The sequence below is a fragment of the Haliaeetus leucocephalus genome, unplaced genomic scaffold (genome assembly GCF_000737465.1).
Source record: "Haliaeetus leucocephalus isolate CR32 unplaced genomic scaffold, Haliaeetus_leucocephalus-4.0 Scaffold566, whole genome shotgun sequence".
NCBI classification, from domain to species: Eukaryota; Metazoa; Chordata; class Aves; order Accipitriformes; family Accipitridae; genus Haliaeetus; species Haliaeetus leucocephalus.
The window spans coordinates 6,069,623-6,092,456 of NW_010973002.1; the positions used below are offsets into that span (position 1 = coordinate 6,069,623).

At 36.2% G+C, this 22,834-nt stretch overlaps 1 protein-coding gene across 1 annotated transcript in view; it reads left to right on the forward strand.

Moving 5' to 3' along the window:
* Positions 1 to 11,609, forward strand: part of MEOX2 (mesenchyme homeobox 2) — a 53,865-nt gene extending 42,256 nt beyond the window's left edge. Inside the window, exon 3 of the mRNA XM_010577638.1 lies at positions 10,304 to 11,609. Coding sequence (XP_010575940.1) covers positions 10,304 to 10,528 — 225 coding nt within the window. The 3' untranslated portion in view covers positions 10,529 to 11,609. The remainder of the gene's footprint in view (positions 1 to 10,303) is intronic.
* The last annotated feature ends 11,225 nt before the right edge of the window (positions 11,610 to 22,834 follow it).

Here is a 22,834-nt window from a genome sequence, read left to right on the forward strand (position 1 = left end):
CAAATATATTGCTTGGATGGAAAAATGGTGTAAATAGGTATAGAACTGGGTGTGGGTTTCCATGGTATATGGCAGTCTTCAGAAGATGAGTGCAGTAAATCTAAAGGCTTGACTCTTGCATACTTGTTTTATATTGGTATTCCTTCAGTGACTTAAAAAAAATACTCCTGGGTGAATGTGGTGTGACACTAATATTTCTTTTTTTTTCCAGTTGAGAGACTGAACTCATATTCAGGATCTGTTTTTCCATCGTTAGCAGAATGATTATTCTTGAGTGGGATAACATCACTTATTTGTTTACTTACTACTGTTATTACTTTCTTCTACTAGCTGTCTCAACAGAGGAGATCATATTTGATAGCTATCTTAAACAGATGCAACAAAAAAACCCCTCCTTTCTCTAAAATTATTATGACTGAATTAAAATATATTGATGGAATTCCAAAAAACCACTCTCCAGTGAGGTAGCACTTTTAGCAAATTGCTATTTCTAGAACAGTTTTCCTTTACTATTTTTCCCCTAAAGGCTGCTTTGCAGAAAATGGTACCTGATAGGCAGTAGTTCCTTTGTTTTAAATAATTGAACACAGAAGTGATAACCTTTATCTCATCACAGGCTTTAGACCTATTTGTGTTGGAAGCTCTCTTGATCTCTCAAGAAACATTGAATTTGCACAAAGAGAATTGAAACTTGCTTCAGATAATACAATGACAAAAACCAACAGTGGGTATTGGGTGAACTGATCTATCTGCTCAGAAAATAGGTTTGAGAGCAGACCTAACCCCTGATGGAATTAATTGTTTAGCAGAATTATTTTTACCAGGATTTTAAAAAATGACAAGCATCCTATTATTCAGAGGGCAGAAGAACAAAAAATAATCTGGGGAGAGTATTGTTGGGTCATCCTAAAGTTACAACTTTCAGTTATTTCCCAAGATGTGAGATAAATCACGGAGCCTATTATCTTAAGAAAGCTCTATCTTCCTCTTGACTACAGTGATAATTTCAACCATACGCCACAGCTTAAAAGAGGCACTGACCAACTAACATTTCATAATTACCCTTCTGGCATTTAAACAAGCTGTAGAAAAACCCATATGTCTGACCATATTTAAAAAGCTGTATAAGGGCATTAAAGTTTTCTACGGTCATCAAAGTAAGGCTCCATTTGACTTTTGAAACAACTTACAAGATCAATTCGAACATAAATGACTCATGGAAGGCCATTTCACAAAAATAATAATGAAAAAAACCTCTCACAACATATGGATCAAGAGAAGGAAGTAATCCTATCACTCCCTAAAAGGAAACCTGAGTTACAAGACAGGAGGATGAAATGAAATAAGTGCCTCAATTGCCTGGATATTAAGAGTGCACTTTGAGAGCATTATAAGCACATCTGGTGGTAGGATGGCTCTATTATGGTATTGTAAGAATTCCAGCAGTATAGGTACATATAATTCCTGCTCCATCTCCTTTAGAGTGCACTCACAATCCCTGCTCAGCCAGCAGTTAATAATTTTCAGCTGGCAGGCCTCTATTATATTTTGAAGAGCCAGTTAGACTAAAAAATATCTTAGCTCCCTAGATATTTGTAACCTTGACAAGCGCATTCTTGGCTTTTTTGTACATCCAGATAAACTTGGAGAAGGTTCCATGCAAACTTTTTAATATCTCGCTGTGGGATGAGGAGAGGAAGCAGCTGCAGTGGGGTATCAGAGGCGTGGCAAAATGGACATTTTTATGGAGTTGGTCCTGCCAAATATAGAAAGAGTAGGAGATCTTTCCACCTCGCAAGATCTTTTTGCATGGAGCTAATCAAAAGAGTAATGTTGCAGTTCTGCAGGCTAGCTAAGGTTACCGGAATAAACAGTCCAAATATGTAATGCTTCTGTTTGCCAACATAAACGGAAAATCCCACCTAGTCAGATTAAATTCTGCTGATGGCAATGAGAAGGTTTATTTCTTCTTAACTTTAATTTCCAGTACCCGCCCAGAAGCCACCAATCATTATAAAAGGCCTGAAGCCATTGATTTTGCATAGACAAAGGACAAAATTTTGTCAAAATGAAGAGTGCTTTTGCATCTGTGTTTAGCTTCCATGTATGTGGTACCAACATGGGATGAGTGACAAAGGAAGAAACTTTGTAACAGCTTTTTATACCAGAAAGAGAAGCAAGCAGCATTATTATTTAAATGTATTTGGGCAACGTTGCTATAGTACCATAACCCACACTGTAGCACTGCATTGTTATAACTATACAAATAATAAATTAAGTTTTCCATTAGAAAAGTTTCCTTCAGACCCAGTTACCTCAATCCTTCATCACAAGTGACTTCATTAAAATCCTTTTCAGCATCGCAGAGCTTAAGGGAGGGTAATCACTGCACTTTTTAGACTTGACTGGTAAGGTAAGAGTAGCTCCCCTCACCTGGGTGAGAAACCAGGGAGTTCAATGTTCCTCAATTAGGCATTTGTTCTGAACCACCTCTGGAAGAGTAAATGTGTCACACAGCATGACTAGTTTCCTACTTTAGGAAGCTAGATTTCTAAGGTTAGGTGGTGAAATTATTCCCCTGTATACCTTCAAACAAATTCAAACGATGGATTGATAGGACAAGCTTGACCATATCTGTCTGATTTATTGTGCTGTCACGTCTTCTCTGAAAGGCAGCTGCTCATTCCAAGCTTCCATGTGTTAAGCACTCTCTATATACACTACAATAATGAGCCTGTGTGGCTTGAAATCCTTTGGATTGTTTGTTTTATTTAAAGTAACACTCTTAATAAAACAAAACTCACTAATACTTTTATATTTGTCTTGAGCAATATAAATACCAGCAGTAAGAGTTACTGTGCTAATTCAGTTTGTTCTTTCTTAGGAAAGAATGCTCCTGGCAAACTTAATTATAACTTGTGCATAATTTTGATTTGTATGATAATTCTTTTTAAAAAAGTACATGGCAAAACTTCAAACAGCATATTTACTTTTGCAGTATTGATTGAATTCGAACAAGCAATTCCATGTGCAAAGATCCAACTGCCTCAAGCTGTTAGTTGTGAGTGGACCCTACACCTGCAGAGAAACCCCGTGAGGTTCTGGGTGGGGAGAAACCTCTGTCTGTGCCAAGCAGCATACGTGATACAGACAGAAATATTAGCAGCTCATAGAGCTGCTTTTACAAAGTGAGTAAGGCTCTGCTGTCCCCTACCCCTACCCTTTCTTAGACACAAGTCAAGAAATAGGTGGCTTCTAATGTCGCCTGTTTAAGGAGATGGAAGCTTTTTAGGTTTGTCATTTATGGTCACTTTAAAAAAACAGAGAGAAGAAATCAGTGAGGAACAAATGGTATTGGAGAGGTATAAGTGAACATGTAGAAAGACATGTAGGAGATATTTTCTTATGCAGGGTATTGAAAAATGTAGAATCTCTTTCTGGTTTCACTAGTTTCTTCTCTTCAAGGCAGGCCCTGCTAAAACCAGCTGCAGCTTCTTGAGGCTTACTAGCTTTAAAACTGGTTGTTGATTTTGAGGCTAGTTTACTCTCAAAAAACTCAGTCAGGACTGTTGGGCAGGGAGATGGCTTCCAGAGCCATAGAACCCCGGAGGATTGTCACGGGCTGGTAGTCAGAGGTTGCTTTCTGCTGAGTCTTGCTTCTTGACATTTGCCTTTCTTCGTACTAAAGTAGTAGCAGAAAAAAGCACCAACATACTCAGGCAAAAGCCAGTCTTGATTACCCACCATCTTTTAACTTTCACACTCAGCTGACCTGTGCAAAATGGGTGCAGAATGATGCATGTTAGAATTTTTTTCTCATGAAATAAAATGCTCTACATGTGAGGCATTCATGCAGGTAAATGCCTATACAAAGAAGATACAAAGTTTAGCTAAAGGCGATCTTCCCCACAAATTAGTTTTCCACCATGTGTTTCTTTTGTAGATTTCTATATATATGCAAAGAAATTGGAGGAAGGTAGACTCTAAAAAGATATGTTATAGAAGAATAAGGTAGAGGGAGTTCTAGCAGCAGCCCCACAGATTGCCTTTCTTTGCCTCTGGACAAAAAAGGGAGTCTAATTTTATAAAAAAATACACCCTTAAGTTATGTATGAGCCAGTAGGAGGAAAGAACCTGAAATAGTGTGTCCCATGCTGCTTAAGGTATGTTAACCCTGAAACCTAGTTAAGAGAGGTTTTGAATAGGAAGAGTTAGCTGTTTGATTATGAAATTAATTTTGAAGATCACTGGTGGAGAAGGTGGCAGTTCTTTGGATGGAGTAGAGGGAGGTAAAGAGAGTGCTCTCAAAGACTTCTGAAACTGGAATGAAATACTCGTATCACTGCTCTCCTCTGAAATATAATGTCTATTCCATCCCTCTCTAAACGTGGGAGGTAGAAAGGAGAATGTATCACCTAAGCAGTACCCAAACCTCAACTGACTTCTATGTAATGAAAAACCAGAACTCACTCCTACACCTTCCTGGGTGCCAAAAGCTCCAGCTGTCCTTTGTGCACCTGCCAAAACCTCCCCTTTTTCTCAATAGCTGCTGCAAAGTACTTGTGCACATTCAGCGCGAAGTCCTGTAACGTAACACGGAGCAGATTGCTTTAAATCAGTGGGCAGGTGACTTAAGCAATTTTAATCAGAAGGTTCTGGTACCACTCATTAATTTCCAAAGAAAAGTTATTTTTCTCCAATTGATGTATTTTAGTACTATTTTATAATAGCTAAGATGACATTTAATACTCAGATTTATTTAAACAGGTTTTAAGCTCAAAATACATTTAAGATTTTAAAAGGGTTTTTTTAATAGAAATTAGAATTTCTTTAAATCATATAAGGAAGAAAAATAGTTTAATTGAATAAAACTACGTTAACTTACTCTCCCACATATCCAGCATGACTGAAATACAGCTGAACTATTTAAAACCTCACGTTATCTTTAGTTACGGAAGTGAACTGATAACTGACTACCATTTCTGTAAATATTTTAAACTAATAGATTCGATTCTTCCAACCCTTATATTTATTCATACTCTAGAACAGGAAAATAAACTTTTCTGGCTTTACATTCCTATTTGCTTTTATTAGTTTGTTGAGTAAACTGTCACAAAAATACTATCTCTATATATGCAGAAAAGGTAAGTTTCAGCTGTATAACACCAATTATTTCTGTAAAGTTCAGGAGTTTGACTTTCTTTAAAACTTGGCAGCATAAGTGTACTATCTAAAAATAACAGGAACATTTTCAGAGCCAATGAAAGTTGAGAAGTAAACTTTTCCATTTTTTTAATTTCGAGAAGTCCGTGTTATTTTTTGTTATCCATATGTCCATAATGTTATGCATTAGAGGAAAGTAAATTGACAGATTAAAAATAATAATAATAAAAGAAAATGGACAATGGCTGACCAGGAGCAGAACCTTAAAAGGCTTGGTGATTTGGTCTTCCTGACACATTTAGGTATAATAAAACATGGAATTTGGGATACTGACTTCAAAGACTCATACTTAGAAATATGCATCCCTTATAGCAAAATAATGGTTTCAACTGGCACAGCGCTCTTGTTTCTAATTTTTAAGGTTTGTGAGATACCAGGCCTCAAATTTTAATCTCACTTGGGACTCATGCCACTAAAACCTGGAATAGAAAACCTAATTTTAGGAAAGAATCTTTCATTTCAGAAAAGAGCTTTTTTAAAGAGAAATGTCTTTTTTCTTAAAAGAAGAAAGACAGTGGACAGTGTAACTAAGGTAGTTTGAAATCAGTCATGCTTTAATTTTTCAGACAAGAATGTCTTTATTAAGAAATACTCATTAATTATAGAAGGCATCTGTTTAGTTTTTCTCTGTAAGCACAGAACGCTAAAATCCCATGTCAAAAGGAAGCATCTGAGCTCTACAGAGCATGGTAGAAGTCAATTATTCTTAAAGTTAATGCGACTGAAGTGCTCTGCTGAAGAAGGAGTATTAAATCAGAAGTTTAGGTGATATGCTCATTTGGAACCAAAATGACATGTTGATGTCCACATCATGAAGTTGTATTAATGATATACATGGAAGACAGCACATACTGTGGCCCTTAAGCCTACTAAGGACCTTTATATCATACGTATATAATAATTACTTTAGTAATGTAGACACTAACAATGGCAGCCTCCTCATTTTGAATCTCCTCCCGTGATTCCTACAGAGTAGACCTTAAGATAAATTGGTCACAGCAAAAACATTTATGTTGTACATCAGGAGATGCGCAATGTGAAATCATTTACTCATATCTTAAGTAACAGTCCAATCATCAGATGTGGAGATGCAGATGCTAAACAACTTGTTGACTAAGGGAAAAGAAACTGTGCTTTCGTGCCAGTAAGCAGATGTGCTCAATAGACTGGCTCATAAGTGCTGATTTAGAAACAGCTGTTAATGCTACCATCATCTTTAATATAGTTCATTTCCCTCCACTTCCTTTGTTTTCTGTACATACATATGCTTGCTTTATACCATTAAGTTGTGCTAGTCAGAGGGTGGAGAAGAGGGAGTGCATTTTAATAAATAATAGGCAATCAGGACCTGATTCTGGGAGGTGGTGAGCACTCTCGGCTCCTGCTGGAGCTAACTGAGACTTGAAAAGCAGCATAAAAATGTTCGTAAAACCTGCGGTATAAAGTTTGTTATAGTAGATCTCTAAAGTACTTTAAAAGGATATCGTTTTTGCAAAAGTTGTAAATGGCACAAGCTAGTTCTTTCACTGGAAAAAAGTTTAAGAGTTTTTCAAGTTCACTTCAGTGAACTTGAAGTGAAGGGCTTTTTCTCTCTCCTTTTTAATTTTAAAATTAAAGATATTTTTAATTGTATTTTTTTCTTTATTTTATTTTTATTTTAATTTTTTCTTTCTTTTTCCTTCAGTCAGTCTCTCCTTTCACTTTTGCTCTTTTTCTCTTTCTTTCATTCCCTCTCCTTTCTTTCTCTTCTCTCCTTTTTGTTTCTCAGGGTGTTTTGTTCTGATGCATGTTTTCTGCGTTTGAAAAGCACAGTTTTCCGTGAATGCAGATAAACTGACACTCTGAAGTACTTCACACAAAGTTTGCTTCACTTCCTTCCCATTACTAAAGTACAGATGAATCACATAGCAGTAACAACTATACTCCCCATAATTTACTCTTCAGCTCTGAAGGAAGTTCAGAATTCCAATACCTGAATTCGATCTCTAGAGGCAATAACAAGTGAAGGACCTGTCTCATATTATTAGCACATGAGCATTAAAGTCTTCATCTAGAGTCCATTGAACTATGGAAAACCTCACAATTCACATTAGTATACTTTGGATGAGGTCAAAAGTGGATTTCAGTACTTTATAATAGAGGACATAAAGAAAAAAAATATATCTATATATAATACCTAATGTATTCCCCCCATATAAGAGTCCTGCTGTACATTAATGCAGCAAATGACACCAAATTAAACTTATAATATTTTCAGTGATAAACTTCACTATAATTGATTTCTAGCTTCAAAAATAATCTTTGAGATATGAAATAAAGAAATTTCTAATTTGATATTCTCTAAGTAAGTAAATCAGATGCAGATTATTTGAAGTCATTAATAAAAAAGCTTAAAGCTTTTTTTTTTTTAACCTTTTTTTTTCTTTTTTAAATTGTTACCATTTTCTCTTTACGGGAAGCCTGATAGGCTACATGCCAGTCAGTAGTATATACTCTTCTACGGGAGCGCCAAGGTTACTCTCTTCCTCTTAAACTCAATAGAGTGCATGCAAAAGTAGCTGGAGTCCTTTCAGCGCTACTTTCCTTAAATGCCATGTTTCCCAGATAGTGGGTCACGTGCAGACATGGTGTTGCATGCTGGATCCTCTGAGGAATTTATAAATGTTTCTTGCACTTATTCTTGAAAAGGGAAATAATAATCATTTTATTATTTGTGTCAACTACTATGGAGATGCTGACCTAGACTCATCCCTGGTGGAGGCATTTCAGGGCATGGTCGGATGAGCTAGTCTGAGGGTAGGTGATGTGAATGAAGATACATTCCCCAGCCTGTCCTCGGCTACTCATTACCTGGAAGCTGGTGCTAATCGGTTCTCCTGGGTTTAATGCTCAAGGAGAGAGACTGCTCTCGACTGCGGTTTTGTGAAGATACAAAAATGCCCTGAGAATGGCTTAGATCTTTTAAACGTCACTCCAATCCTGTCATTTCTTCTTACCAAATAAAATTCTCTTGGCCCTTATTTCAGAAGAAGAATGATGATATGCTGTGGTACTGGGTTGAAACCAAAGTGTATTATTTTTGATGTTTAGATTAAGACTGCTGTTGCATCTACTGCACTGTCTGGCACCAGTAGAGTAGTGTCTTTTGCAAGAGAAACTTCATTGTCTTAAAAACTGAAAATAAACAAAATGACATCTTAACTTCCCCCAGAAAGCTGCCAATGCTGTACCCTTTTGAATACACTGTTTCCATGGACACCTCTGATACGTGACCGGAGTATGATAATTCCCAACATCACAGCAGCCAGTAATAAATACCTTCCCCTTTACACTCATTTCACTTTACAAGCCAGATTCTTTGGCTCTGATGAGTTGACTAAAGGAAAGGATGTGCTGTGTTTTGAGGCTCTTAACTAACCTGGAATCTTTTTGCTGTGTTCCCAAGTGATTGGCTTTAACAGCTCACATTGGCTTTAACAGGAATATAGAGTATAAAAATATAAATATACCTCTCTTCCCTCCCACATACATACACACAGATAGTGACGTTAACTATCAGTTCAATTGTAGTAAAATTTTAATGTAAAATTCAAAGTGATAGTAAAGGTTAAACACTGCAATGTTTCCTGGATGTGTAAGACAGATTCAGCAAAACAGCATTTTTGTGGCTCTATTACTCATGTTGTACAATATGTCCTGCTGTGCCTGTTCCTTGCTGTTTCTTTTAAAACGCTGAAACACATTCTGCTAAGCACAGCAGAGGATACACCAACATTGCAAGCTTTCTTGCTTTCTTTCCAAGTGAAAAGTTGCAGACATTGTTTATTTTTCTGTGGAACCTTCATGTGAAGAGCTGCACAGACACACACGCACGAGATTTTTTAGCAACATTAACTCTAAATGGATCAAACCCAACAATCTTCATCATAGTGTTTTCAGTGACAATATTTTAAGATGATTTGAAATCAGCCTTTAATCTGGTCTAATATATTTGACAGATGCTATGCACATCTTTTTTTTTTTTCTTTTCTTTTGGCTATTGAAAAAAGTCCTTGTGGTTTGCAGTACTGGTACTTTAGAACTGTGCAAATAATTTAGGTTTACTTCCCCCCCATATATGTCTATACAGAGAAGGGGAGGAGGGGAAATGAGTTTCAGCTGGAGCAAAATCTTGGGGTTTAATGTGACTTAAATATAAATACATTTTTAATCTTTCATGTTATGAATTTCTTTTCCATTCTCATCTGAAATTATTTGCTGATTTTGACTCAAATTTATAAATGCTTTGCCCTCTGGCTTTGGGGATATTTATTTGTCTGAAAAATTTGACCAGGGCTTCTGGCTACAAGTAGTAGAATTGAGGATCAGTCAACTAGAATCATCTAAATACATTTGTGAAATAGACAGGGAAGTCGTAAGTTTTGACGGTAACAAACGCTCGTTCAGATACTTCAGCAAGTGAAAAAAAAAAAGAGCTTTTAGAGTGCTCCACCTGAAACTCACCACCAGTTTACAGAAACAAACAGGCGGAAAGCAATGCAAACTTTTCAGTGCAAGTTCCTTTCCAAACTAACGACCCTCCCTTGAAGGGCAATTAAAAGCATATGAGGGGCAGCAGTATGGGTTCCTGCCACCAGACGGGGCTCTCTATCACACGAAATGCAGGTTCTTCTGCACAGTCCCGTGATGGGAACCAGTTTGCCTCTGTTTCCCTGCCTGTGAAATGACATGAATACATTTTGCAAGAGTATGTGAACTTTTTAACGTTTCCTAAAGGGCTCTGAGATCTTCCTGCGCAGCAGGAGCTACCTGCTGCAGATAGCCCAGCTGCCTTCTCGCGGTAACCCCTTTCCCTCTTTCGCAGTCGTTATCCTCACATCCCCAGGGTTCACGTCCTATCCAAAACCAGATTGTCTGCTCTTCAGGGAAGGTTTTCACCACACAGACAAAAGGGCACATTAAAAAAAAAAAAGGAAAAAACCTCCAAGTGAAGTGCTGTTGCTGTGCTACAGCTAGAAAGGTCATTATTACCTTCAGTGACCCCATCTTTGTTTTCTTGTTTTGTCTTTCTTCTGCGAAGGTAAAAGTTTGGTTCCAGAACAGACGAATGAAGTGGAAGCGGGTAAAAGGGGGCCAGCAAGGGGCAGCAGCCCGGGAGAAGGAACTGGTGAATGTGAAAAAGGGCACGCTGCTCCCCTCCGAGCTCTCTGGCATCAGCGCAGCTGGTCTCCAGCACACAGGGGACTCACTAGCGAACGACGACAGCCACGACAGCGATCACAGCTCTGAGCACGCACACTTATGATACACAGAGAGTGTCCCAGCTCCGTTCTCAGGAAAGATGCTTTGCTGGCAAGCCTTACACAGGCATCGTTTACGTATGCAAGTGACTCTGGCAGTGATTTTTAAAGTTGTTATGGAAAATTCAGGCTTATTGTGTCTGCTTTTCTTGATTTTTAGATGGTTTACAGTAAGTGCCATGTCTTAAAGGTGCCTCAAGAGTGGAGAAGTGGAAGATGAACTTACTTTGAACATTCCAGATTTGTTTGTCATGTTTATGACAGCGGGCAGGTATTTTTGCTTTAGCTTGCACTGAAAATTACATTGCTCTCAACAGACGTTATATTCTGAAAACCACAGTGCCACAAAATCACTATCTAGTGGATAAGAAATGTATTTTAACTCTGTATATATTTACCTTACAGCATTTTCCTGTCTTCACTAATTTTAGCAATGCATTCATATTAGCTGATGGCAATAGTCACTCATGACAATAAATGGCTTTTTGTCTCTTTATTTTTGTTTTGTTTTTCCAAAGACATACAATACATGCAGATACTTTTGTTCAAGTAGAGAACAATACAATAGTGTCTGCTAGGACACGTCCTTGTATGACAGACAAAACAAACCTTATGTTGCATTTACTATCAACTGCTGCTAATAGGGTATTATTAAACTTACCTAGCTCCTCAATTCTTCTTATCTTATAACTGCAAAAAATGACTTTTAGGATCATAAGGATAGTCCAGTAACCTGCCAAAAAATGTCATGTTCCACTCACGCTCAGTGGAAACTTCCCAAAGGATTATTCATTTCTACTTTGTCATAATTGAGTACATTGATAAATACTGACACTCTGCAGAAATGTTGTTGCTTCATCTTCAGTTTAAAAAAACCAGCAAATAAGCTGAAAGTTATTATCAACTGCTTATGTTGGTAGAAATCAAAATATGAAGGTAACTCAGTATTGTGTCCCATGTGTAAAATCAAGACACATTTTCTGTTATAAGCTTTTGTGTACATACAGGCAAATACCAAAACCCAAAATTTAATGCAAACCATTGATTGTACTTTGTGAAGAAATATGTTTAATAAATAATCCTTTTTAAATAACTCTGGTCTGTCTACAGTGATTTCATTGGATACTTAAAGGTTTTTTTGTAGAAGTCCTAAGGAGCTCTACCTTTTTTGGGTCTTTTGGAACTTAGTCTGTCTGTGGACAACACAAAGCTATATTTTCAAATTTAGGCTTTTAATCTTGGATAAATCTTCCACCTTGATCCATTTGGGAAACTCTTTCCTTTAGCAGGAAAAAGGCATCTAGCAGCTAATGATGTCTTCAGCCAAAAACAACAAGAGTCTGTTCAACCATTTTTCCAGATTTAGAGCAAATATAAAGGGTTATTTTGTTGGACCTTGTTGAAATGGATGAAAGGGAATAAATATCAGGAAGAGATGCATACTTATATTATTATGCCTTTGTTCAATAGAGCTGTGCAGGAGAAAAAGCCAAAATATCCCTAAAAAATTTGGAGATGAATTGGACTGGGTAGTGTGATAGAAGGAGCTGAGTGAAAGAAGGAGCGAGCCAGAAATGTGCATATCCTGGTAAATGTTTGTGAGCATTCACTGAAGCTCTGCTATGTGGAGCAGTAGGGCATCATAAAAGTTAAATGTGATCAAGAACTCTGTGTTTGTTTTCCAAAACCTTTCCACTCTAGGTTTGATCTTTCTTGCACATTAATTGTTGTCATGATCATTTTAGTTTAAAATATCCAAGCAATGGGTAATTCATTTCTTTAAGGACTTCAGAGCATTTTATTGATTATTTCAGCAGTTAAGGGGTTTTGCATTTGTTTCTCTGTTCTTTTTCAAATGCCTTTGTCATACAAAATTGCTGAGAATGGGAGTAGGATAGAGCAGTAAGCCAACTACTTGTGAATACTTGATATTTTTGATTTCATGGCTGGATGGAAAAGGTTTTTTGGGTGGTGGTGGTGATTATCAAAACAGCAAAAAACTGCCAGTGATTCAGACTAAAGTTTTTTGTTCTTGGCTCTTTTCCCTCTTAAATGAAATATAGCTAAATTTCAAAATGAAAAATCAGAATGAAAAGTTGAAAAAAAGCATCTTGAATTTTCAAATAACCCTTTTTAACAACAGAGATTTAGTCTAATATAATGTGACTTGTTTTGCTAGTAAAGAGGGGAGAGAAGATTATTGTCTTTCAAATACTCTGCCAAAAATGTCTTTTTAGGTTTGCAGAATTGTTTGTTGCTGTCTTTCATAAAAAGTTTAAGACTGAATCTGAAAAGAGATCAGCCAAGTTTGAGCTGACATTTTACAAAGCAAATGGAAGTGCTTTATTTACATTACCTGAAATGCACCAGCAATGTGTCCCTAGCCCAAGGCATTTTGAGGTGTATTGTTCTGTTAGCAGCACCGTGATTTGACTGGGATACTTGCAGTGGGGGAGCAGCCAATATGTGTGATGATGGCAATCTGTGAGCCATAATAATCTCATTACCTAGAAGAATTTTTTCCTGTTGAGAAAGATAGTCTTTTCCATTCCCTAGTTTTAACTGAATCTGTTGAGACTTAAAGCACAGGTTGAAGAGAGACAAACGTGCAAATGGATTTACAGTGCTAGGAGAATTTTTGTTTAGATAATTGAATGAACCTTCAAAGGACCAAATTATGTAACTTTAGATTACAGAAAAAAAAGAAGACTAACAAAATTGATTGTTTCCCATGCTTTAAAAGCAGCTTAGATTTGAATTTGGCTGTAAGGTGCTAACTGTATGTAGTAACCTCTCCGACTACTTAAAGACCTCTGGTGGCTTTAAACAACTGTTTTGTGGGTGAACCATTGGTTAAGTGCAATATGATGCAGAGATCTCACACTGGCAGAAGTTGAAGCTATGAAGTCTAAGCACAGTGAGCTTCCTACCATGGTCTTGAAGGAATTTACTTATAAGCAGAGCCCCACAGAAATAGATATTCTTCTTCCAAATTTCAGCCAGCTCATATTCAAGCCACACATAGCAGCAACAAACACGCTGCGCTTTAACTCTGCTTTGTGGGTCAGCGGGTCTGCTCAGGACTCATTAATGCAGATGATGTCTCATCTTGTTCTGAATAACACAATTCCTCAAAAACGGTCTTATGGAAGCCCCCTGAATCAATCACCTGCTGTAACATATTATGACTTTGTATCAAAGTTTTAGCATAATTTTGTTGCTGAAAACAGCTATGGATAGAGACTTTTGAAATATAACTTGAAGTTTTGTTTTATCTTCATTGGCTTATATGTGTCTGCAGACTAACAGAGGGTTCTTCTACCAATCTAGCCATATGGCATAGCTAAGAATATACCATTTAACAGATGGACAAAATCAAGCCCTAATTTTGAGATTTGCCCAAAGCTGTGCAGGCATTTAGTGGTAGAGTGAAATGTGATGAAACCTAGTTTGGTTTATTTATCTTTATTAGTTCCACTTACTAAATAGTGGCTAATCACTTTTCATGACTTATTGTCAATGAATCCTGCTTCTGAGGACTAATGATATCTTTTTTGAGTTACAGTAATTTTTATATCATATCTGTCCAGAGTCTACCTTTCTTTGACATTCTGTTGTTGGCATATTGCCAAGCCAGACACGGAAATGTGTACTCTTAGGAAACATACACACCAAATATAATTGATTATACAAAGGCAGTGATGTTTAACAGTTTAATTTTCAACATGATGGATGATAAGAATTCTTTTTTCTAGGGTACAAGGCTATATAATATTTGCAGGGTTTCTTTCTCTTCCCTTATGACTGTTGAGTTTTTATTTTGTGTTTCTGTTTAGTATGGCTTCATTGTCTTCAGATTTATTTTGATAATAGCAGTTCAAGAGGTATGGTTAAAATAACACATTTGCATGCTGGCTGAATTTATTAAATCACAAATTGGAAGTAGTTTGGGAATTTAATTAAATGCTTATCTTTTCTTGACTTTCTTTTCTTTTCATTGGATCCAAAAATAGTCAAAAAAGGAGCACAAAAAGGACCAACTCTATACCTATGTCTTTCCACCACAGGGCAAGTTTCAAGGTAGTTTGTGCATCCTGCTTTCTTAAATGAAGGCTCTGACTGCTGCAATATTATTTGTACAAATAAAGAAACACCATTAGGACGTGCACTCTTAGGAGATATGAGGAAACAGTTATATAAGTTAGGGACAAAATGTCAGCTTGAGCCTTCTTTTAGAATTTCCTGGCTTCAGTCAGTTTATGTCTCTTGGGTGAGCTTGTATTTAATAGAGTACATGCAGTATTTAAGAGCAGCTACAAGATTCAAGAAATTTTAAAGACTAATGTTTAACCAATTATGTACTGTAATTTAATATCATTATGTAATGTGTGTGGATTGAAAGGGAGATTCTGTACACAACTGAATGTCTATATTCATTTAAAAAAGGCAATGTAGCTGATAGCTGGCAATAACTGGCATAGGGCTTCAGTGATGATGCACACTATTACCTCAGATTAATAAGGATTTACTAGAGCTCATTTGCTTTTACACATTTCTATTAGTTTTCATTTTAAGCCCATAGTCTTTTGACATCATTTACAGCTGAAAGCTGCACTGTAGCAATCAGTTTCAATGTAATTTAAGGCCGCTGACTGTTAGTCAGGGCCTCCATATGGCATAATAAGAGGTTATCACAGTCATCTGTACAAACTGCAAAAGTATTAGAAGTTTCTCAGCCATTTATTACTTCTGTCCAAGTTGTGCATGCAGGTCTGTTAGCCATTGTCCTTTGTCTGGCATCTGAACTGTCATGACTCCTATCTGTGAAAATTTGGTGAAACTTTACTTTCATTCAGTTGAAAACAATCACCTGGGCAGTAGACTTGGTTAGTATCTTTTTTGAAGAAAGGTAAGTTTTGAAATAGCCTTTTCAATGGATAAAGGACAAGGGACTCAAGTAATTTGTACTGGCCACCTTGTACCAGAGGCCCTGTAAGCCTTTTGGGATAGAGTTTAGTGCCCTGCTAAATGTGCTGTGAGGACTTGGTTCTGTTCTTTTTTTATCTTATTTGGCCCTTGAGTGCTTTCTATGACAACCTCTTCCAACCCTCATGACCCTGACTCCTTCTCCCAATAGGATTTGCAAAAAAAGAATAAATATGTGGTTCTTCAAAGCAGAAGTGAAAGATATAGTTAAGATTAGGTATAAGAATGTGATCCAGGACATTAAATAATAATTAAATGGCATTAGTTCTGTTCAGAGGACTAATTGACTGGAATAAAGCATATTGCCACATCCCTTTTCTTTCCATAAATGGTTTCATCTTTTTATGTTCCAATGTATTATTTTAGAAATTTTTACCTATTATGTTTATATCTATTAAGGTTATATGCTTGAATTTAAATATTCAGTTCTGATGTCTAACCAAATAACATTACTAGTCCACAGATAGACTTCTCTCTCTCAAGAGAGAAACAAAATTTGGCCATAAGTACTTTTCTGCTAACATTTGGATTTTATTTGTAAATTTTGAAATTTTAGCATCTATTAAGAGAAACCTTGTAAAATGTTATTTTACATTAGTGACCAACAAGTTTCAGATTCACTCATCCTTTAAGTAAACAGCACAATAATTGATTTCTGTAGGAACTTTCTTGTCTTACGATCACATGATAATATCATGGGTTTTGTGTTATAAAAGTGTGCTCTGAAACCATATGAAGCAATGAACATGACAAATATCTATAAAAGAGGTTTAGTATTTAGGCACAGATTCTCATCCTCAGTGTCACCATGAATATATAGATACCATATATGTTACTTATGTTTGCTTATGGACTGCAGGGTTTTTAGAAATATGCCTATTCTGAATGCTTACCACATTATTTGCCAAGAAAGTCACATGCACAGCTGAGAAAATACTGAAATGGGCATGTTCCCAAATTAAAAATTTATCTTGAAAAGTGCCCTTAGAAAAATTTTATGCAATCACCACAGAAATGCATTTAAGAGAGTAAAAACTACCAGGGGAGAAAAAAAAGCCTTAGTTTGGAATTACAACACATTGTAAATAATTTTGTATATGTATTTCTATAATTCTCAAGTATATACCTATTCATTGGAACTGTGGAAATAAAATGCACAATTTTTTAGTTCATAAGTGATACTAAGTACAGCATAGAGCTGTTACTTTTCTAATTTTAGCATATTTGCATAAGACATTTGATTCTGAGGACAATATTATGAAGAGTTCTCAGGACTCCTTTTATACAAAATATTTTTGCAAGAAAGAAGTAAAGATTCTTCTAAGGAAGTGAAGGACCTCATCTAAAGCCTATAGATGGCAATGGAAAGATTACGATTGATTTCACAGGGATTTGGATTTAGCCCAAAGTACACACAAAAGTTCATACAAATCAGTGAACAGTCCAGGATTAAGACATTAGCCTATAATTTCCAAAGTGACTGTTGACTTTGTGCCTCCGTTATGACACATGGTATCCTGATTTCAATGAAGTTTTGAGCACACAGTGAAAATTAGGACCACTTTATGGAAATGTGAGTTGAGGACCCCATATTACTAGCCAGTTAAGAAAATTTTGTTCTTGGTTCTAACAAGAGTCTTATAATACGGGATTTCTATAGCTGGCAAATCATCACATTATGTTATTAAATTGTAGGTTTCATAACCAATATAAAAGAAACTTGCTATGCTACTTTCCTTCTCCTGTAATTTGTGGCATTAGTAGATAAGAAAAATAAAGCGCATTATATATAGAGGTAGGTTTGAACAGATGTTCCCGAATGGTTGCGGGGGGGGGTAGGGGTGTCGAGGAAGGTAAAACTTTCCTTCCACTCAGATGTCTGTCTTGAATTTCTCACAGTTTTTGCAGACAGTTTGGCTCACTTCCAACATACATCGTTGCCTGTCTGGTATGAAAAATGCCATCTGCGGTGTATGGAAGTTCTTTCTTTAAAAGTGGTCTGCTAATTATTCTTCAGGCAGGTGTTACTAAAGTGAAGTCAGGTGTCAAGCATGGTATAACCTTCAAATTGCCTAAAATTGCCCTATTCTTGTATGCTGTTCTTTCCCAAAAGAATAGAACAGAATATTACAGAGAATTGAAATGTTGGTTGATACAGGATTGAGATGACTCATGCAGCAGTATATATTGTGGTGACACTTAAAAACTGAAAGTTAAAGGATGTGGGTTGAATGAAGTGTATAAATTTTCCAAAACAAATATGCTTCTGATTCTTATAAACTGAATTTCTGCTCCTTTACATTTGCACTGCGATCTTGCAAAATGTTAAAAATCCTGATGCTCTCGGAAAATTCGGACGGGGTAAAAGGTGGTGGAAAGAATTTCCTTCTGTGCTTTAATAGACTGGGAGAGCTGTTTGTTGAAAAGAGCATGGAAGATGGCTGTATTGTGTGAATGACACCTGCAAATTCTCCCTTATATTCACTCTCCAAAACACTCGTGCTTTAAAGCTTTTTGAAGATTAATACGATGGTTAATGGGCCAGAATCAACACATGGGGGCTGCAGGCAGCCATTCAACCGATCCAGGAGCCCCAGCTCCCAGGATAAGCACTGCTGCTGCCTCTCATTTACAAGTTAGCCTGCTCCTCTGTTCCTTACATGACATCAGCCCTCCCAACAGAAGATGAAAACTCACCACACTGAACCAGATGTTACAACACTTCTCTCTCCCTAGCAGATGAGTGTTGTTAGGAGGTGAGGGATTACCAGTAAAAATGCAAGGCTTCCTATTTCCTACACCGTTTTCAGAAGGTCTTTTGAATAAACAGTCCTTTTACTCTTTGTAATCTTGGCGTTCAGAATGAATGACATTGTTAGTGATTTAAAAAAATGAGGATGAGGAAAGCACAGGCACATTTACTTCTTTTGACAGTAAGATTTTGCATTGTTTGCTTTATCAGTGGTGAAAGTAATCCAACTTTCTCCCCAAGCCTTATGCAGAACGCTTGACAAAATATTTACAATAGATTGATGTGACACTGAGATAAAGAGCAGTTCTGTAAGTAACTGAGTATCTAGTGCTGTTACATTTTTGATCAACCCCAAGACATCTGGATGATTTTGAACTACCAGTCTTCTACTACGAAGAACAGTTTTACTTTCAAAAGGACTTCCTCTTGTGTTTTCAATATCATGCTTAGCCTCTGACTGACTTAGCATATTGCGATAATGAGATGTACACAAAGCACTGGCATGCAGCATTATTGAGATGATTTCCTTTTTGGCTCAGCCAGATTCCTGTTAAAAGTTATACGGACTCTTAAGAGACTAACAAAAGAAGAATTAAAGATCCAGCAATGGCACGAAGATAAGCCCGATGAAGCTGGAGTTAGGATCTCATGAAATTAAAAGCAGACTTTGTATGAATACATTTATTGAAACATACCACTGACATTTCATTACACAACAAAACCAAAAACCCCTTTCTTGGCCCAGGTTGAATACCTATCAAAATCCCAGTATTTACTTGTTAGAGTGGATTCTTCATTAAATTTGGAGAATAGAGGCTTAGATAAAAGCATTTTGATTAGAAAGAAAGGAAAACAAAGCTGAAGATTGCACTGGAATTATTCCTGTGCTGTAATGCATTAATGGCTAAAACCATCCCATACCTGCTCACATTATGGATTAAATGAGGATGAAGCCATAACTTTGTGACTTACTCCACCCTACAGTGGCCTTTTGAATGACTTTGTGAATACATTTGACATTTCAATACAGAGATTTATTTTAATTCTAGCAGGAGACTACAGTTTCCTAACATGTTTGCAAGATATGTGCAAACACCTTCCACTGCCTTAGAATAGCAGAAAAACACAATGGTATAAAAGAAGGCTTTTTCACTGCACAGTCCTTTTGGAGTCATCTTTGATGAGTCTGATAAAGCTCTGAGGACCAAGGCAGATATAGGTTTCTCAGAAATTTTGACAGCAAAAGACTATGTTATCATCCAGGTATTCAAACTGGCATCTGACGGATCATGCTGAAAGGTATATGCAGCTTTATGCAAACTATAAGCACCTATTATCCCTATTTTTGCCTATCACTGCTGCTTTAAGGTGAAACTTCACAGCTGTATAACAATTCAGAGAGTGACAACGGAAGAAGTCAATATGAATAATGATGTATCTAACCGCAACTGCAGTTTGCTTGCTTAGCACTACTTTACTGCAATTACACAAACTGGATTTTAACTGGGACACTGGATTTCACTCCTCTGTTTTTTAATTTTTCCTATCTTGAAGGAAAATCTTGTGTGGATTTTTTTTTTTTTAAAGTGAATTGGGAAAGCCAAATATGATTGCAACAATTACTTAAATAAAATGCAATCTGTGATTTTTAGTAACTAATAATTGGCAGATATGTCTCACATATCAACTGAGCAATGGCAAATTCCCCAGACTAGCATCAATAAAATCATGCCTGGGCATTGTATCTCTCAAATGCAAAGAAAGGATGACAATCTATGGAAAAAAATTCATCAGTTCAGTTCCCACACTGATCTCCAACTCAGGTACAAGCATGTCCTAACCTGGCATAAAACATAAGATTTCATTTTACAAGTGATGCTATGATGCTCAAGGCAATAAGAACATCTTATTTTTAAGGACATTTAAGATCTTTTTTCTGTGTGTTTGTGAGTTATACAATCAAGTGAAGACTTAATGATGTATCTGAGATCAAATCAAATCATTCCTCTGAATTTAATTAACCTGATTCATCAGAACTCTTCATAGATTATTATATCTATGATCATAGAGTATTCAATCTGTGAACTTTTAGGAAAATGTAATTCTTGTTCTGTGGAAAATATATTTGAAATTAGTTTTCACCCTAAATCAAGTTGCAAAGTGAACCTAATCATAACAAAATTATCCACAAAGAAAACATTTACAAAGCAAAATTGAAACTTGTAGAGAACTTACATATAAAAAATGTTTTGAGTTAGAATGCTACTTTCACAGTTCATTTTTTATTTAAATTAGGAAATTGATAAAATTTTGGTTTGTCTTCTCACTATTGCAGTGGCTTAGGCATCCCACACAGGTGCAATTCAGAAAAACAAAATCAGATTAAGTACTTATGTGAGCAACGGAACAATTCAGAGAATTTCAGTTGCCCCAAATAGCCAAGAAAACTAATGTAGAGATTATTCCCCTTCTCATTTGGGCAAATAAAAAGAAAGTTCTCAGCTTCTGAAATGCCAGTTGGCATAAGGTCCAAGTCATTTTTAATATGATAATGTCAGTAAACTGACAAGACGTCTGTGGAGGAAGTTTATGTAGAAATGTGCTTCTCTGGAGCAGAATGACTGGATGTGACAGATGTCAACATTTTACACAGTATTTGCATATCTGGTAGTTCAGAATTACACACCAAATGTCTCTTTGCAGATCCTAATGTCAGCTACAGTATTGCAATGCTAAAGCAAATACAGATCTGTATGTGATCATTACATCTAGCGTCTAGCAGAGAAAAAAAAAACACAGAAAAAAAGGGAAAGAATCCTCTAAGAAGCCTTTTCATTGACAATTTTCTTTACTCACTACATTAGAGTAAAAGCCAGGGTTTGCTCAGGTTGAAAGGTAAAAAAGCTGAGAATATATAAAGGCAAAAAAATATTGAGAGCTAAACTGCAGACATAGATCAACATGTTTCAAATTCCTTTAACTTTGTGACAACACCTGGACTCCAAAGGTACTCTCATATTCAGTGGCACTTCTCAAAGAGAATCTGAAGTTAATAACTTTCTTCTCTTAATTCTGAAGAGTTGGTAGAGGAAAGTCTGTGTTTATTCTTGGTTTCCCCACTTCCCATCCCATCCCTTCCTCACTGCATTCCAAACCCAAAGATATACCTCTCCATGACCCAAAAGAAAGGACTAACCATGGTACAGAAATGGCCCAAACATGTCAAGAGCAATTCTACTGGCTGAGAACCACGATCTAAAATCTTCACCAATTTACAAGTAACTATAGAGTGTTGTGAGGTCAATGTATTTTTTTAAAAAAAAATGAAAAATGCAAAATAATGTATTTTATAAATTTTATTGCTTTATTCAGATTGACTATTCAGATTGTACTAGATTTCATAACCTTTTAAGAATGAACATGCATTCCCCAGGTAGCTCATCAGTCTCTTAAAAGCTAGAGACATGATTCATGTCAAAATTATGGAGTTGATTCATTGCAAACCTACTCTAAGTAGACAGAATTGACCTTGATAGGTGCATCTGGACTCTCGCAAATCTTTTTTTCTAATTTTCCACTATTTTGTCTGCCAGTATCTTGAAAAATTGCCACAAAAACCCCACAAACCCCTGAGCATCCCCCAACACACTACACATACAAATCTTACTATTTTGATTGGGCTTTGGCTCAGATATTAAACCAGTGTTTCAGAACAGGTAAACAGCACAGCAAAGAAAACCTTACAGACATCTTGATCACAGCTGCTGTATAAGTTACTCTGTAACACTGGAAGGATTCCCCAAAACTAAATATCAGGGAATACATTCCATACTTATGACATACAAATTTGAAGCCTATTTCATTCCCTGAACATAAAAAGAGATTAGAAACATTCATGAATATATGGAGAACTAAATTTTGGAACTAGAATGAAGGAAGAAAAAAATAGGTATTTCATAAGTGAATTTTGTAGTGGATAGTCTTTTTTTCCTCAAAGTGATGTGTATGCATAAATGAAATTTTAGTTATCTTTTCATTTATATTCATCATATAAGAAAGAGGACAAAAAAAGCAAAAAAAAAGCTTTTGCTATGGTAAAATGTGACATATATATTACTTGAAATTTGATTGATCATACTCATTTCAATCATTTATTTTATCAAATAACTTTTAGAGTTACTCTTGCTTTTCATACTATATTAAAAAGTGTGGGGCATGAAATGAACTTCAGACTTGCAAAATGAAAAGCACTCAAAGATTGAAAACATTTATCCTTAAGTTTAACAGACAGTTCCAGTGCTTATGCATTATGGTAGTCTTTAATTACCTCATCATATGCTACCTTGTACCGGGACCTCTAACTACATTTCTGCTGTAGATTTCAACTATTCCATAAAGTTTGAGGTTTCTGTGAATTTTCACTTGCTTGCTTTCTTTTGAGGTGTTTTTCATAACATTTTTCCCCCTAACAATTATTTGCAGACTTTGTTGTATTTATTAATTAGTTTTTGCTCTGGTTTTAATTTTCCTTCAGTCCAAATTTCAGCTTTGAGTTGTTTCTGAAAGCTTTCCA